Source organism: Mus caroli, chromosome 7 (assembly GCF_900094665.2).
Source record: "Mus caroli chromosome 7, CAROLI_EIJ_v1.1, whole genome shotgun sequence".
NCBI lineage: Eukaryota > Metazoa > Chordata > Mammalia > Rodentia > Muridae > Mus > Mus caroli.
The window spans coordinates 48,473,201-48,491,880 of NC_034576.1; the positions used below are offsets into that span (position 1 = coordinate 48,473,201).

An 18,680-nucleotide genomic window follows, 5' to 3' on the forward strand; every position below is an offset into this window, starting at 1 on the left:
AAACACACACACACACACCTCATTAGTACACAAGTCTGCTTTGTCCTTTAATAGTAAAAGTTAATGTATACTGAAGAACTGTCTTTTAAATAATTTTCTAGCTGTTGCCAATTTATGTCTCATTTGTATACATACTTTACACATGTGTACTTTTGGAGTCATACTGGGTGTAAGTGGATCCTGAGCAGTGATTGCCCTACTGTGCTCTTTAGCCCAAATCGAGTCGACTCTGGAGAGTAATAGACAGCTTTCCTGAATGAATTACTCATGGGTGCAGACATGGCCTTGTGTTATCCAAGGCCGGCTAAGAGAAAGCTTTGATGAGCCAGGTTTGTGCCCTACTTGGAGTCCCCTGGTGCAGGTACACACCAGGCAGCAAGGACTGGGAACCAAGCCCCGTGCTTCCAAAGACAGAGCCAAACCAAGAGGAAAGAACTTCCTAGGATGGGTTTGTTCAGAGTCAGAAGTATCTAGCTCATGCCTTGATATTATGTCTCCCTCTTCATGATGCCAGAGCCTGTGAACTATGTCTTTAAATATCACTTTCAGAGGCAGGAGCAAACTCAGGGACCTTCGGAAGGTACTCACTGAAACAGGCTGAAGTGTTCAGAAAACAGGCTCCCACGAAGGGATTTATCACCAAAAATGTCTCCAAAATCGTCCCCAACTCTCCCCCTTTCCCCCAACCCTCTCTCTCACTGTATATCCCAGACAGCCTGGGACTTGTGATTAGCTGCTGGATGCTGGGTATGAAATGCACACCACCGAGCCTGACTCCAATTACATTACATGGGTTTCACAATCAACTGTTATCAGTGTAAAAATTACTTACTAATTACTGCCAAGTTGTGCTCCGAGCCACAAGAAATCTGTAAAAGTAAAGAAAACATATGCTATTAGAAAAAACTGTATAGACATCTCCGCTAGTATGCTTTGTGATCACGGTTATTTCATAATGGCATGTACATCCACATTTTGGCAACTTTTAGAAAGATGTAGAAAGGAGCATCATACACAAAGGTTAAAATTATAATTATAACATATTCACAGCTACATGGAAAGTCAGTGCGAAAAACATGGCGTGGAAATGCACCAAGATGTTAAAGCTGTCGTTAGCCAGTTAGACTACCAGTGATCTCTTTCTACTTTTTATTTTTCAAACTTTCTTCTTTTTTACTTAAAATTTTAAATCTGTTTTATTTATTTTTAATTTTTTTTCACTTTAATTTTTTGTGTAGGTTTTTTTTTAATCTGCACGCAAGGCTAGGCACCATGTGCATGCAGTACCCATAGAGGGCAGAAGAGGGCGCTGATGCCCTGGAGTGGGAGTTTCAGACAGTTGTGAGCTACCATGTGGGTGCTGGGATTGAGCCTGGCTCCTCTATCACGGTTCTTAATCAACAAAGTATCTCTCTGGCAACCCACACATACAAGACCATAGCCGGGGTCTCGTGGAGCTATAACTGGCCTTAAACTTCTGCTCCTCCTGCATCTAGCTCCCTAGTGATGAGGTTTCAGGAGTGTACTGCCACACCCAAAGCATTTTTCAAAATTTCTATAACGTACACATCACTTTTTAAAAAAAAATCCAAAAAGATATAGTAATAAAGATAACAGTTTTCAAATGCTGAACTAGAATGGCCATCCCATCCAGTGATAAAATGAGCCAAGGAATCTGTGGAACTGATGTTTTTGCTCTGTTCCCACCCTCTTCCAGCCCAGACTCCCTGTGGCCTCTGAGTGCACTGCGTTCTCTTGTGCTCAAGTGCATGCTTGTTCATCCACCCAGAATGGCCTCTCCTTACTGCCTACATACAAGGCTGTATTCACTTTTACCTCAGAGCACCCACTGAATTCCTTGGCTACAGCATTTAGGCTGGCTCAGGCACCGCTGTCATTCTGCCCGATCAGAATCTGCCTGTCTGTCTATCCCGCACCACATTGCAGCAGGCATCCTGTCTTTTAGTATTTCTTCTGGTCTCTGCTAGACGCACACAGCCTGAGAACACAGTGAGTCTCACCTCTGCATCGCACTTGTGACATGTACAGAGCCTGGGGCTCAGCTAACATCTGACAAACTAATGAATAAAAATAAAAATGCCGAGTGCATGAAGAGTGAGTGAGAGAGAGAGAGAGAGAGAGAGAGAGAGAGAGAGAGAGAGAGAGAGAGAAAAAGAGAAAGAAAAAAAAAAGGAAGGAAGGAAAGGAAGCAAGCAAGCAAGAAAGAAAGTCTCAGAGAGAGAGGGCAGTGGTCTCAGGGTTTGAATCCAGAATTCCCAGCCACTGGTGGGTATGTCTACCCCTCAGTGTCTGCATTATCTACCACTGTCAGGAGGAAGTGACAGGATGGAAGGCAGAGGTGGCTCCCTGGGTGCTCTGGAGAAGATGTGTGACCAGCATCAAGATGCTCATTTTAATCCTAGGCCCGAGAAAGGGAGGAACTATGCTGGATGTTGATGTGGGAGGAGCCATGGGTGTCAGCTATGTTACCTGGACAGAGACATAGCCAGAGGAAATGGCTTTTCCTGGGTTCCAGGCCAAGTCTGAACATGAGAACTCTCATGACCACAGGAATGACTCCACAAGAGTGACATCTTGTACCTGGCTTATTTCATTTAACAGAATGCTCTTTGGGTTCATCCCTATTACAGCCCACTGATGGCTGTGACTAATAACACTGTGTTATATCCTTGAGAACCTCTGAGTAACATGAGTTAAAACATGCTGTGTAAGCACCTCCTGGAGTTCAGATCCCCAGAACCCACATGAACACAGGGTGGGCGTGGTAGCCGGCCTGTGATTCCAGTCTCAGACCATTGAGACGACAGATCCCCAGAATAAGCTGGGTTGAGAGACCCTGCCTCAGGGAATACGGCACAAGAACAATGGAAGATGATTGTTGACATTAACCTTGGGGCTTCGCATGTGTGTATACATGTACACCCGCACCCACATATGAATTCACACACACATACACACAAGTGAAAAAAGGGAAAAACGAAAATGCTGAGTATATTTTAAGCTTTCTTAACACAAAAATGACAAAACCATTAGCTTGACCTAACCATTCCACGATGTGTGCTTATTCAAAACTTCATGTTGGACAACACACACACACACACGTGTATATGTATGTGTATGTGTATGTATATAAAATATAAATATTTGTTAATTACAAAAAAAAAAAGACTGGAGAGGCTAGAGGGATAGCTCAGTGGTTAAGAGCACTGGCTACTTTCCCAGAAGACCTGGGTTCAGTTCCCAGCAACCACATGCTGGCTCCCAACTGAATGTGGTTCTAGTTCTAGGGAACGATCGCCCTTTCCTTCTGGCTTCCATAGGTACTGGACACACACACATACACATAGGCAAAACAAAAACAAAACATTAACATAAAGTACCTTTAAATCTAACGCATTTACAAAGACTAGTGCCACTGTGGCCCTCCTCCCCTGACAGGCTCCTGTCTGACTCCCGGTGGGGAAATGAAAATTCTGGTCTCAGGAAGGGCTCAAAGCATTTCAGCCAGGCAGGCTGGAGGAGAGAGGGGCAGCCTGGGCTCCTAGGCCTTGCCCTGGACAAAAATGGGATTCCCTGTGCCACACTCAACCTGGTGTGAGCAGGGACTATAACACTGCACGGACTCTGAGAGAGTGTGGCAAAGAAGCCCTCTTGGTAAGCTGCTCCAGACATCTCTAAGCTTGAGGAGGTTTGCCACTGTCCCATGGTGAGTCCCTGGGGACCAGCGGCATGATGGGAGTTCACCATAAGCTTCCGGGCTGCACTGAGGCTGACTCTCCGAGTCTGTTCATTACAGGGAGCAGCTTAGACCGATGGGGGGGAGAGGGGGAACGTGGCTGTCTAGCAGTAAGCAAATATGTATGTAAATGACGGCAGAGCTGCTTGATGCACTATTAAGCAGCCTAGGAAAACGATGCTTACACTAAGAAAATATTCCAAATATCATCTGAACGGGGGAAAAAAATCACATAAAAGTTGTATCCATAATACAGTATCCACTCTGTAATAAAACATGAATAAAAATGACTGCAAGGAGAGACATCAGAATGCTGACAGCACCTGTCCGCTCTCTCTCTGAGTCTTACACACTAATGCTTGTAACGGGGGGTGGGGGTGGGGGTGGGTGGGAGGGGTAGAGCTATTAAAAATAAGAAAAGAATTATAATGCAGTTCCCTCCACATAGGGAAATAAAAGCTAACTATGAAGTGTATGTGTTTAGATCTGAGGAAGGGGCTCAAAAGAGGTAAGTTACCAGGGCAATCGCATCCTGGTAGCCACATGAGTAGGAACTCTGTTCCCACCAGTCTTTATTTCCAGAACGTTCTTTCACCGTGGTGACAGCAACGGTAGTGTGTGACAGTGATAAGAACAGTAATTAAAACTACCATAACCCGAGGACGCGTGTGTGCCAGGCTGTGCTCCGCGGCGCCTCTCGAACACCGGCACATTTTAATCATCACAGACATCTTTCCAGGTATGCTTGGCTTTGCTCATTTTTGAGATGAGCTCGAGGCTCATACATATTCAGTGGCCTCCACAGTTAGTCAGGCAGCAGCAACAGAAGTGAAGTCGGGTTTGTCTCATTTGCAAGCTACTGCCCTTTACCTCTGCCTCCTGTTACCTCAAACAAGCAAACCTCTTCCATGTAAGGAACACACAGAGAGGCAAAGGACTTTTGTCTGGGGTTGAGGGTAGCCCTGATCAGAGACTTGGAAGCGACCTACCAGCATTAGGAATCGGGCTTCCAGGCCAGCCGCTGACAGATGCTAGCTCCGCACTAGAGCTGCAGCTCTGCATTCATGAGTAAGACATCGGTAGACGAGCTCTGTCAATGCCCCTGCTAAGCTGAGAACATGGAACTTCCCATGGCTTCTCCCTCTCTGTGCTCTGGCTTAGGTGGGGACCCCTGAACACCACACGCCACAGCTCTCAGCGCTACATTCCCCCAGTGATATTGCTTCAATGGCCATTTGCTCCATATTGCTCCTGCCAGCGTCTCCCCACTGCCCAGCGGCAGGCAGTTTTATAGAAGACTGTTAAAAAGTGGCTATGTGCCAGGAAGCCAGGTCACTCCTGGGCCTTCTACTTTCTGATTCCTGAGACCTTTGGCAGGACTTTGAACCTCCAGGACCTGAATGTTCTCAGATATTGAAAGGTGACAGTGTGTCTTGTCTGCCTTACAGAAGTGCTGAGGGACAGATGGTGGCCCTCCTTCCTTTTACACACACCTGACCCCCGCTGAAAACCCTCCTCAGCTCCCCTTCCACTCTATTGGGGGGTAAGGTCTAAATTAGAAAGCGTGTCTTATAAGGCCAGGATGACTTAGCTCATGTTTACCTCTCATAAACTCAACTGCAGACAATGTATTCTCTTTTCCGGTCATGAGGCATATTTTCTCTAAGGACGTCATGTAATTTCAGGTTCTTATGCATTCTACTCTCCTTGACTGGAATTTCCCATCTCCCACCATTTACTTAGCCACAGAGGACTGTTCAAACATCAACCCCCCACCCCAGCCTGCGGCTCCACCTGGGCGCTCTGTGTTTCCTGCCTCAGTCCCTCCATCATCCAGCTGACTCCCTGCCTAGTGTCTCTGTTCTTAGCCCAAGTGCAGAGCATGGAGTGAGGGGAGATAACAAACAGGACCAGGAGGGGGAGTCAGCGCTAAATAGTGCCAAGCATGTATTGGCACAGTCTTTAAGGTGGCATCCCTAAAGAAATGTAAACTAGGGGCTGGAGATACGGCTTACAAGTAGAGAGACTTGCCTCTAAAGGTTCAAGACCCTGGGATGGAACCTGCCAACACAGAAGCCGGTGGCCACCACCAGTACTGAAACAGGTCCAACATGACCACAGGAAAGTGAGATGGAGTTTGTTTGTTTGCCTTTGGCTGGGAGCCCTTGGCCAGCCTCCTGCTCAGCAACTTCATTCCCCCTGAAAGGGCTCCCTGGCTGAAGAGCGGCAGCCACTCCTCCTTTAAAGACCCCTCTTAGACTCACGAGACGTCTCAGATGTGACGCTCAATGGCTCCTCCTCCTGCGGGTTCAACACATTTGCACGGTCCTCACCGGGAGCCCAGATGTAGCTGAACTGGAACATCCATGGGAAATGAGAGACATTATCTCGAGTGTTAAAGAAGTCTGCCATGCCTTTCATAGCTTAGGGACTAGGGTTAGCAATTCTCCAAAGTGGGGCATTATGTCCAAGGCAGCACGTGGACTTCAGTAATTAGTGTATAGCTAACAGGGTAAGGCACAGGACATCAGTGCCCCCATAGCAAGGTTCCCTGTGTAAGCTCCTAGTGAGCCACCCCAAGCATCATCTGTCCTGTTTGGTGAGCAGCACTGCAGCTCCTCCACCAGCAACCCACTCCTCCAAACTTGGCTGCCATTCCAGACCAATATAAGCCCATCTATCACTGACTACTTGAGGAACCAGTTCACCAAAGGACAGCTCTGTAGGGGTGGCCGGCAGGACAGTCAGGGTCATGCCCGTGAGAGCTGATTGCCTCAAGACACTTTCCTGGGACAGTGAGGCTCTGCCTTGAATCTAGTCAGACTCCAGAGCCCACTAACTGTGCTGCTCAGGGAGTCTCAAAGTGGCCTGGGTGTTGTTCAGTCCTCTCCATTCCAGCCCGGGCTCTTTTAAGAGTCCCCACGTGACTCCATTGTTTCTCCCTTCCCCTTTTTAAGTTCTATATTGTCATGGTAATAAAATATTCAGTCTTGTCCCCACACTTAGTCTCTCCTTTCCTATGGTTTGAGAAGTCCCTTCTCTGTGTCTGTACCATACTCATACCCAAAAGACAAACACACCAAGACACTGTCCTGGTGGACCATCTCAGCTCCTGGGAGGCCCGGCTCCTCTCCCCTCCAGACTCAGCTATAATGTGCTTTTGTCGAATCTCCTTTTGAACTTCCCATACTCTCATGACTCAGTGTGGGAGTAACAGCAAACTGGGCTCTGGAGAAGGAATGAGAAAACCTGGATCTAAAACCTGTCACTACTGCTCCCTAGCATGTGCTGGTGGGCAAACCCCTCTCTGACCCATCCCACACATCCTAAACACTTCCTGAATACACCACACAAGCCCATTGCCATCTGCAGAATAAAACGTCACCCTTCACTTCATTCTAAAGAAACGCTTCAGAGACACACGTTTTCCGTCCCACAGAACACCACAGTGTGAACATTCGTCTGAGGGCCGATGGCTCCGCGTCTGAGCTGCCTTTCGTCCTGAATGACTTTCCTGTTGCTCTTTCATAAGACACTCATTTCACCTGCTTTCCCCCTCTATACCAAAGTCCACCACAATCCTTAGATATGAGAATCTCTGATCCTTGCAGATTGAAGGAGCCTAATATAACAATATATCTAGATTCAGTAAAGGTGCGTCGTCATACCCTGGGGAACAGCATGGAACTGTGTGCAGAAGACAGCCGGCTGGATTAAACTCAGAGTGATAACTAGCTTTGGGACAGGCAAACACTGTAGAGCAGTGGTCCTCAACCTCCCCAATGCTGTGACTCTTTAACACGGTTCCTCATGTTGTGGTGACCCCCAACCATAAAATTATTTCATTGCTACTTCATAACTAATTTTGCTACTGTTATGAATCATAATGCAAATGATTGTGATTTCTAATGCTCTTTGGTGACCCTTGAGAGAAGGACATCTGACCATCAAAGGGGCTACAACGCTTAGGTTGAAAGCCACTGCTGTAGACGTGCTTCTCCACAAAGTCTAATCCTTGCCCTCGTTACCACACTAGATCAGAATGAAAAAGACTGCTGGGCATGGTAGCACATGCCTTTAATCCCAGTACCTAGGAGGCAGAGGCAGGCAGATCTCTGTGAGTTCGAGGCCAGCCTGGTCTACAGAGTGAGTCCAGAACAGCCAGGACAGCACAGAGAAACCCTGTCTCAAACAACAACAACAAATTGAAAAGACTAACAAGACCAAATGCTGGTAAGGACGTGAATGAGCCGAAGGCTCACACTGTCATCAGGAGTGAAATCCAACATCTGCTTTGAAAACTTGTCTGGCAATATCTTCTAAAGCTGAAAAACTATGGATATACACATAATATATGTTTACCAGAACATACAAGTGCCCCAAACCGATACGTGCTTATTTTAATCAAAAGGCATGTGTAAGAGTGTCCATAGTGTGTTACTTATAAGAGATGAAAGTCTAGCTCTACAGCACAAGGCCCGAGTTCCCATGCATCAAAGTTAAAAATTTAAAGAAAGACTTGGCATTAGTGTAACAGGAGAAAATGTAGTTCATGAAGAGTACTTTATAGTGGTTAGGCGTGTGGCTCGGGAGTATGGGGTTTGCCTTGCATGGATAAGCCCAGAGTTCAACCCCTTGTACTCATGGGAAAGGAGTTGGTTCCAGCTTAAGCGGGACACCCTATAGGTCCCACATTGATAGTGCTGTTTGGGAGGCTTCAGAGGTGTGACCTTGTAGAATATACCACTAGAGGCAGGCTTTAAGAGCAGGAAGACTGATCCTTCTGTTTCCAGCTTGCAGCTCAAGCTGTAAAGCCTGGTCCTGCTTCCCCTTCCTGCCACCATACCTGCCACTTGCTGACATATCTCCCTGCCATGACTGACTCCTTTTTTCTATGTGGATTGGTGTTTGCATCTGTGTGAGAGAGTTGGAGCCTCTGAAACTGGAGTTATAGATAGATGTGAGCTGCCATGCGGGTGCTGGGAATTGAACAGGGATCCTCTGGAAGAGCAGCCAGTGCTCTTAACCACTGAGCTATGTCTCCAGCCCCCATGACTCTCATACCGCTGGAACAGTTCACAGAGACTCTTCCTTCTATGAGTTGCTGTATCATGTTGTTTTACCACAGCAACAGAAAACTAATTCACATACTTCATATAGCAGGGGAAAATTACTGATATTCATAGGCTATCAAGAATAATATTAAAAGAAGCCAAACATAGGCAATCATAAATTTATATAAACAAAATATAAAATATAAACATAAAAATGGGTAAAACTTACTTCAAATACAAATATAATTGTCTAGAGGATCAGGGAGCAGCTAATCCTAGTGGCCTCTGAACACAGGACTCTGACTCGGGACGCTCTGGTTTAAAAACCATCGTGGAAATAGATTTTCAAGACTCTGCGCATCTGTTTTCTGGAATTATAATCTTAAGTAATCCCAAATAACAGTAATTGCTTTTGTTCTTGAAAAACTAAAAAATCAAATGAACAACAAAAACAACAGAAAAATGAAGAAAAGAACTACAAAACCACCTTAAACTATATAGTAAGTCGTCTTTCTTCCATAGGATGCATTTGTGGGTTCTGAAGGTATCTGCACACACTGCTGGAGTGTGCAGATAGAAAAATATATTAATGTTGCTGGGAACCAGAATTCCACTGCAGATGGAGCAAACACAAACATGGACCCGGGGGAGCAAAGAGCAGCCCTGCACACCAGACCAAAGGTTCAGGCATGATGGGAAATCACAGTTCCATCCCTACACATGTCAGCTGCTTGAGCCAGTATAGAACTACCTAGACGCAGTCACCCCTGGCCCCAGCATCAATGACTTCTCTTACGCTACAGAGCTCAGATCCTAAATGCTTTTTCACTAAGAAAAATCAGACTCCCCAAAGAAATGGCAGACTCCAGGGTCAGGACAAGGAAAGAACAACTGGAAACCTGTTTGTTCCAAGAAGTAAGGTGACAGAGGGGTCTTATAAAGTCAGGGTGATGAGGATGTCAGAAAATAACATAGGAGCCACCTTGAAGGGGTCCCTAACAGCTGGGGCCAGGGGGAATCGGAGCATTAAAATGAATAATGGCAGTATTCACTTACAATACACTGAATAAAACAAAAGTCCATGAATACATACTGGGTAATAAATATGGAAGCAGGGAACGCTCTTCTTATACTGGGATGTCATAAATAATAAACATAAAAGGAATAATTGATTTAGAAAAGTTTTACAACCATTATAATAACAGTGAGTGCAGGGATGAATTGCCAATTCCCCTTAAAACTGGAGATCAAAAGTCCTGGAAGAGTGTCAGGCTCACACAGCCCCAGCCATCTCCTCACACATCACTGTTTAGTGGCACAGGGAAAAGATGGTGGCGTCATAGAAAAGAAGGGACAGCACCTCACCCGAAGACGTGAGTGAACATCACTAATAACAGGTAAACTAAAATCAGATTCCCCTCTGAGGATGTATTAAAGGCAGGCACGCCATCATTTATTTAGTATTACTGCCAAGAGGGTAGAGGTGAAATCTAATCAGGAGGGAATATCAAGTAAAAGCAATTGAGGGACATGATATGGGGCTGTGGAACTGTCCTGTACGCTTAAAACACAACAGTCACGGGAGACAAAGGAAAGCTGTCCTGGATTAAAGAAGGCCAAGCAAGACTCGAAAGGCAAACCTGCCCAGGATCGTGACCAGGATGGCAGAGAAAAGCAGCCAGCAGAGGTATCACTGAGACATGGGGGGGACTATGAAGGCCGTCCACAGAGGCAGAGGGAATCATGGGGACCTGGGTATGGATTCCCAGCACGTATGTAAAGGCCGGGTGGGCTGCTAGGCAGCTGTGCCCAGCACTGAGGGGAAAGGGACCAGGGATGTATGTGCCCTGGGGTTCACTGGCTGGCCAGCTAGCCTTTCACAGCAAGCTCCAGGGTCAAATCCATACACAGAGCAAACAGAATTTAAAGGAAACAAACGCATAGATATGTGGCAAACCATATGAGCAAATCTTACATAGCGTTCGGACTGCATTAGGGCGTGAAGAATCTGGCAGTGACTTAAAACATATGGAAAAGCTGTTCTTTGCCTTATATCCAGGTCCCCCAATTTACTTTTGCATATAGACTTATTTCTATATATCTTACTTGAAAATCATGAGGTCACACCAAAAACAAAAACAAAAACAAAAACAAAAACAAAAACAAAAAACAAAACAGGTAGAATAGTCACGTTTCATCTGTGTTCAAACAAAATTATAGAAAGTCTTGTTTTGCCTCCTTTTGCCACGGCTACAGAGTGGCCTGTCTGGTGTCGATGTTCTGTGAAAGGCTTAGATCAGTAAGAGAACATGTGGGCTGAGTGGGGATTGCTGGTCAGCTCGCAGCAACACCGAGGCCCAGCTCCTGGTGTCAAAGAACACCTTTCTCCTTTCACGTGACATCTTTTCCTGTAGAGCATCTCCTCTGATGCAGAAACCATCCCTTTGGGTTTGTTTCATTGTGATGCTTAGGTTATAAATTTGAGGCTCAGGGGCCACGAAGCATGGTCGATGGTCTGACAATTATTACTGAGCTGTCTGACCCTGATATGGGACCTGTAATTTTTGAGCCCGTTCCCCTGTAAAATGGGCATAGTGATATCTACCTGATGGGACTCTAACGATGAAATGAGATCACATTCGCTGGAGCCAATCCAACTGTAACACAGCAATAGAAATCCCCCCAGCGTCCTGAGTGACCAGCCTTTATATGCAATCCATAATGAAGCTGTTTTCATTGCTGTGATTTTAAAGAGTGGGCCTCTCTTCAGCAGCTTCCCCATCCCATGAGGCAGCTTCCCATCCTACAGGCTCCACCACTGCCCCCACGAGTTCCACCCAACTCCTGCTCAGTGCCATGGGTGTGGCTGTCAGGATGGATCCGAGGTCAGAAAGAAGGCTGGCCATGATGCTGGGATATTGAGATAGGTATGGCTACATGGGACAAATTAGGGTTCAAACCGACATTCTACCAACAACAATCCTACAGGTGTGTGGGCCAGATGCAGGGCTGAATCTTTCCTTCAGCCTGTACATTCTCAGAGAGGTGGTCTTTGGCCTTAGCTCCCACCTGGAATTCTGCCACAGCTTCCTGGGTGATCTGCTTCACCCAACCTCTCCCTCCTCTGCCAAAAACGCTCTTGTCAAAGTCCATGTGCCAAAAACGCTCTTGTCAAAGTCCATGTGGGCTACTTTGTCTTCATTGCTCAAGCCCAAATTCCTACTTAGGATCTTGAGTGTTGAACACAGCTCGCCAGCCTCTTTACTCGGTAGAATCATCCACAAACACTTGCATGCTAATTTCATGTGCAGCATCCCACCACCCTGCCTCCCACACCAGTCCAGGCTGGGCCTCAGCTTGCTAGAATTCTGGGCAAGGGAGAGGGGGTGCATGCAAGGAAAGGAGCTGCTGGCTTTAGTTAACTAAGCTCTGCTCCAGGTACTTTGTAGAAACTTGTTATAGCTTTGCTCTACAGATTAACTGAGAAATAGGGTAAACACCTCGACTAAAAGCACATAGCTAAGAAGTGGCCAATGCACCTCAGGAGCAACTGTTCCCTCCTTTGGGCCTTGCTATTGAGATGGTACTATTCCACTTGGTACTAAGTGGTTCTCACATGTCTGAACCATTTTGTACAGCTAGTAGCAGGGCCTCACTCATCCCCGTCTTCAGAGCTTTGCACAGTGCCTGGCACATAGTAGGTCCTAACCAGATGTCTGCCATCTTTGTACCTTCTGCCACAGATGCTAATAGAATGCAGTGAGTTTATCTCTGAGCTTGCCCCACTCCTTATGGTTTCTATAAATAATGGGTGAATTCAGGTGACCCCTTGAATTCAGTGGCTAATAAAATGTGCCCTTCTCCCACACATGGCAGGAAGATCTCACAAGAATGCCCCCTAAACATGACAGGAAGATCTCAGCAGACCCGAGGAAAAGCCCCTGGATGGCCTCACAGGGTGGGGAGCACTTAGAAAGCCAGCTGGTGGGGTACGGGAGGTGGCAGCACATTGCTCTCTTATCTTAGTTCTCTCCATGAGAACCACAGACAACAGCTGCAGGGTGGACCATTTGTGCACAAGGCTCAGGGAATCTTCGCTTCTGCTGCAGATGCTTAGCTGAGCTCAGTTGGGCCACACTACCAGTCAGGGGCAAGACACCTGAATGTGGCGCTACCCAAGAGGGTCTGTGACATGTGACACCCTCAGGAGCTTCGTGGTGAGAAAGCATTATTTTGCCTCCTCAGACATGGCCTTCTGCATCTCAGACTGCCCTTAAACTTACTATGTCACCTAGGATGACCTTATGACCTTGAACTTCTGGCCCTCCTGTCCATGTCTTCTGAGTGCTGGCCATGTGCCCCCAGGCCTGTTTTGTGTAGTGCCAGTTAAGAACCCAGGGTTTCTTGCATGTTAGGCAAGTTCTAGACCTGCCATTCTGTATCTCCAGCCATTACATTGGCTTTTAAATTAAAATAAAATCTCTACAGCCAGGTCCTAAAGTCACATTCTTTCTGAGATTAAAAGTGAAGTGACCCAGCTTGACTGAGTTCTGTCTGGGCGCAGCCCACAAGTCAGCAGACAAGTGTGTCACTGTTCTGCCCCCAGACCCTCCGCTGCCTGCAGGGCAGCTTCCGGCCAAGTGATCCTCACAGGCTCCTTCTTGGTCGAGTGAGGTGGCTTTTTCAACTTTCCCAGTTCAAAACAAAGTTGCAGACTGTTGGGTTCTATTCTTGGCTACATATCCATGACATGCAAAATGCCTTCTTCCTGACTGATGACACATCTGTGTCACAATGGGTTACTGAACAAGGTGTGCAGCAGGCCACACCCTCCATGACATCTGTACAGACTCCTTCCATTCTACAGGTTCCTCTGTGGAATGCCTTTCCTCTCCCCTGGGGGTGGGGCTCATTTCTCCTTCTCCTTCAATGTGATTGCCCCTAACCTCCAGCCACAATACCATGAGCAAAAGAAAATTGTCATGGGCTAGTATTTTGTAATTTAATTCAAATCAGTGCTCATTAGTTGTACAGAACCTTGACATTTCCACACATGCTTGCACATATACGTACAGTCTGATCTCCACCTTGCAGCCTGCTAACCCCGTTCTTTTTCCCAAGTAACCCTTCTGTGATGGTTTGTATATCCTTGGACCAGGGAGTGGCACCATCTGAAGGTGTGGCCTTGTTGGAATAGGTGTGACCTGGTTGGAATGGGTGTGCCACTGTGGGTGTGGGTATAAGATCCTTACCCTAGTTGCCTGGAAGTCAGTCTTCCACTAGCAGCCTTTGGATAAAGACATAGAACTCTCAGCTCCTCCTGTGCCAAGACTGCCTGGATACTGCCATGCTCCCACCTTGATGATAATGGACTGAACTTCTGAACCTGTAAGCCAGCCCCAATTAAATGTTTTTTATAAGACTTGCCTTGGTCATGGTGTCTGTTTACAGCAGTAAAACCCTAACTAAGACTCCTTCTGACTTTCTTTTATATCTAGATTCCAACTGTGACAGAAAATCCGTGATACATGTTTTTTCTCAGTGTGGACCAACACAAACATCATAAACGTGCTTAGCCTTATATCTTTGTGGTTTTGTTTTGTTTTGTTTTTTTAATAACACCATTGTATAGCATCACGGGTCAATGCTGAAAGGACAGATATGCAGTAGGGGCTGTGAATGACCACAGGCTGACAGTATGGAATGTGATTTCACTCCTGTAGTCTCATGGCACTCAAGCCAGCTGCTGAGCTGAGGGAACACAGGAACACTGTCTTCCCCAGAGCTTCTACGTGACTTCTGGGCCCCCTGACATCTCAGTTTTAGTCTTGTGAAGTCATAATTTGAAAATAAAACTGATTCCACTGAGACTTCTGACTTCTACAACGATTACCTGATAAACACATACTGTTGTAAGTGGTAACCTGTTAGGCGGTTTGAGAAAACTGATAGACTGTAGAAAACTGTTCAGCCATATTGGAATGCTACTCATCAACAGGAAGGGACAGATGTTCTGATAAAGGGGCAAATGGGCCTCCGCAGCTGAATGAAGAATAGTAGCAGAGTAGGCGCTGCGGGGCTCTAGGAATGGCAAACCCGAGTGCCAGCCAAGAAAGGGTGGAGCTTCCTCCTGTATCCTCAGCCCAACACTGGAGGGAAGGAAAGCCCACCTCACGAGACAGACCACTCTACATGGGCTTCTTTTTCTCCAGTCTGAGAAGACCAGGGGTCCCCACTGAGCTCCCACAGAGTAGGCAAACAATCTATCAAAACCAAAAATGGAAACCCTAACATTGTGTTTTAGGGCAAGCCAAGGCTTCCAAAGGTCGTGCCACATACATTTCTCTCCTCAAGGTCCTCTTAATATTGGCCAGGCTGTGTTGCACATCACAATAATTCAACATTGCTGTAACACTTTTTATCTTCCTGATTCCACCTCCTAAACTCTGGGATTACAGGCACAGGCCACCACCCCTTGGTTACGCAGTGCTGGAGACCAAACCCAGGGCTTCCAGAATGCTCTGGAGTACTTTATCAACTGTGCTGCATCTCCAGCCAGAGGTCAACCATGTATCTTAACGTTTTATGTTTATTTCATATACATGTGTAAGTGCATGCATGTGCTCTTCATGTATGCCTGGTGCCCAGGGAGACCAGAAGAGGGTTTGGATCTCCTGGAATGACATTTACCAACGGACCTCAGTGAGCTCCCATGTAGGTACTGGGAACAGAACCCATGTTTTCTGCAAGAGAGAACAAATATTTTGGGGTGCATTGCTTGTTCCCACGGTTCTAATCTAATGCCGTCAGCATACACTACCACCCTTGGTCCAGTGCACCAAGAATTACAAGGGGAAGACTGCCTGGTTAGGACCTGGCTTTGCAGTCATTCAGAAAGCCACTGTACTAGTTCAGGTGATAGCACGTTTGACTTCTGGTCCTATCTGCTGTTCGATCTGTGAACTTGGCCAAGTTATTAAGTCTGTCTTAGCTCCAGTTTCCTCATGTGTGTAACAGGAATTATACTGAGAACTGTGAAGACTCTCCTGATGACTGAACTTAATCACACAGATGTGGGTGTGGAGGACTTACACCCAGGTTCATCAGCCTGGTGTCTACTGCCTATGTGGGCCAGGAAACAATGGGGAAGTGTGACATCACAGAGGGAACAGGGAACATTTTCCCCAAACTGTTTGTATTTTGTTTAAGATTTATGTATTTATTTTATGTGAGTACACTGTAGCTCTCTTGAGACACACCAGAAGAGAGCATCCGATCCCATTGCAGATGGTTGTGAGCTACCATGTGGTTGATGGGATTTGAACCCAGGACCTCTAGAAGTGTAGTCAGTGCTCTTAACTGCTGAGTCATCTCTCCAGCCCCCTGTTTGGTTTTTTAAAACACTTCTCTTTAACAAAAACTTATAGCGAGAAGGAAACTAACTCTTCTAAATAGTCAGAATTTAATTCTCCATGTGTTAGCTATAATAATTGCATGAATAAAACAATTTCTGCATCCGTCAACTACCATGGTGGTTTTATTCCAGACAGGCTCAGTGATATGTCCAGACTTAGAGAAGACCAGGAGTCATATCACAAGACACCTCCTCAGTGGAATATAACATCTGTGCCAGTAACAACAAAACTGTGTTTTTTTTTAGTGGAGTTGCTGGGCTGGAGAGATGGCTCAGCACTAACTGTCCTTCCAGATGACCTGGGTTTAATTCCCATCCTCCACATGGTGGCTCACAACCACCTGTAACTCCAGATGATCTGACACCCTCTTCTGGCTTCCAGGGTTGCTAAGCCTGCCCATGGTACACAGAAATACATGCAGGCAAACACCCATTCACAGAAAATAAAAATAAAATTATAAATCTCTTTTCACTTGGACTGAGAACGTAGCTCACTTGGCACAGTGGTCACCTAGCATGCATGAAGCCCTAGGTTTGACCGTAAGTAGCATGTAAGCTGGTACAAAGACACACGTTCTATAACCCCAGTACTCAGGAGGTGGAGGCAGGAGCATCAGCAGTTTAAAATTACCCTTGGCCTCATAGCAAGGATAAGGCTCCATGAGACTCTCTTGCCCACCTTCTCTTCTCTTTATGAAAGTGACTCGGAAGGACATTCACTCCATGTGCATTTAGTGAGCACGAACTTCATGCCAGGTACCATTACAGCACAAGGCACACAGAGAAGACGGCAACGTTCCTGTTTCCCAGCAGTTGAGAACGGCTTGATAGTTGCATTAATAACAGTTTAAAGTTGTCTGGAAGATAGGCAAGGGGTAGGGCATAGCATGGATAGTCATGTTGGCCTTGGTACTAAAGGTCTGAGTTCGAGTCCTGCCTCCACCATGAACAAGTGATACGACCCTGGACGAACTGCCTCCTCAGTTTCTACACCCGAGACACAGAAAGAGTAATAGTTGCTATTTTGCTGGGTTTGTATGAGACTTGCGTTTATTACTATGTGTAAAACGCTCACAGCAATATCTGCACAAAGGAGGCATCCAGTGTGTGACAGCTGTTCCTAACACTCAGTAGACATCAATCTCCGCTCTGACAGCTGAGTGTACTTTTAAATTTGATCCTATCCAACCATCTCTACCTTCCTACGACAGCTGACTTCCATATCTGCTCCATCCTAATGGCTTCTAGTGCATCTATTAGTAAACTGCCTTTTCTAGGAACCTTTTTAGCTTACTGAGGCAATGCTTCGGGGACCTCACCTAGGAGATTGGCGGGAAAGTCGGCAGACTTCCGGTCACTCCAAGTGCTTCCTCTCCCATAAATACCCAGACATGAACTGCAAGGTTACATCGATCGTAGCCTCCAGGTGATCTTCCCACGTGCACAGAGGCACAGAGGGAGACTGGACTCGGGGTAAAGGCAGGCGCATGTGTCACAGGAGGAACCCGAGGGGCTGTGAACAAAACTAAGCACCACAGAAACCACGTGGTTCACCTGCGCCTCAAGTATCAATGCTCCAACTGCAGGGCTCAAACTGCCCTCCCTTCCCAGCCGCACACCCGGCCACCCTCCAAACCCTCGGGCATCAGTTCCTGCCGCCACGGCTTCTCTGTAGCCACCTCTGTCTCCTCACAGTCACTGAGTCCCGCTGCTCCACTCTGCATCCGCATCCGTCTGTTCCGCCCTCCTGCTGCCTTTCTCCTGGCTGCCACTGAGAACATGTTCAGCCCTGAGAACATGTGTCCGGGATGATTGCAGCAGCTTTTTAGCATTTCCTCTCCCTGCTACCAATTCTCTCCAGCCCCCCCGGGGTCTAAGGTAACCTTTGTAAATCTCAGCTCAGGCTCACACCTCCACTGCTCAGAGCCTGCCGGTGGCTCCCCTGTGCCTACGTGAATCTTCCAGCCAGACACTTAAATGTTCATCAATGAACAGCCTCGTGTCTCACTGCATCTCCCCCCAGCTCCGTGCACCATGGTGGAAGGGACACCGTTGATCCCTGGTGACATCAAGGAGGCATTTCCTTCAAGAGTCTCTGCTAACCACACCCTTCCGGTGTCCCTTCTGGAGAAAAACCGTCACCCTTCATACTCAGCGGAATCTACGTTCATGAAGTCTCCTGGGCCCCCACAAGAAAACATCCCACCATCCTGAGAGTGGCCATCGGTGCAGAACTGTTGTCCTCAAGGCAATGGGCATTTTCTTCCACAAAGCTAGTTCTCTATGTGGCTTACTCCTCCCACCTGCCTGGAGACTCTCCTTCCAGCACTAGACCTTTTGCCCAAGCCTACCCCAGGCAGGGCCTCAGTTTCCATATCTACAAGCAGCAGGTAACAACATAAATGCCTGGGATGTAGTCAGTGGGGCAGCCCAGCATGCCCCACACCCAGGCCTG

At 46.8% G+C, this 18,680-nt stretch overlaps 1 protein-coding gene across 3 annotated transcripts in view; it reads right to left on the bottom strand.

Annotated features, from left to right (window-relative positions):
- Sergef (secretion regulating guanine nucleotide exchange factor) overlaps positions 1–18,680 on the bottom strand; it is a 203,174-nt gene that overhangs the window by 71,395 nt on the left and 113,099 nt on the right. For all 3 annotated transcript variants that reach the window (XM_021168201.1, XM_029480146.1, XM_029480145.1), the window contains one exon: positions 833–869. In XM_021168201.1, coding sequence (XP_021023860.1) covers positions 833–869 — 37 coding nt within the window. The remainder of the gene's footprint in view (positions 1–832; positions 870–18,680) is intronic.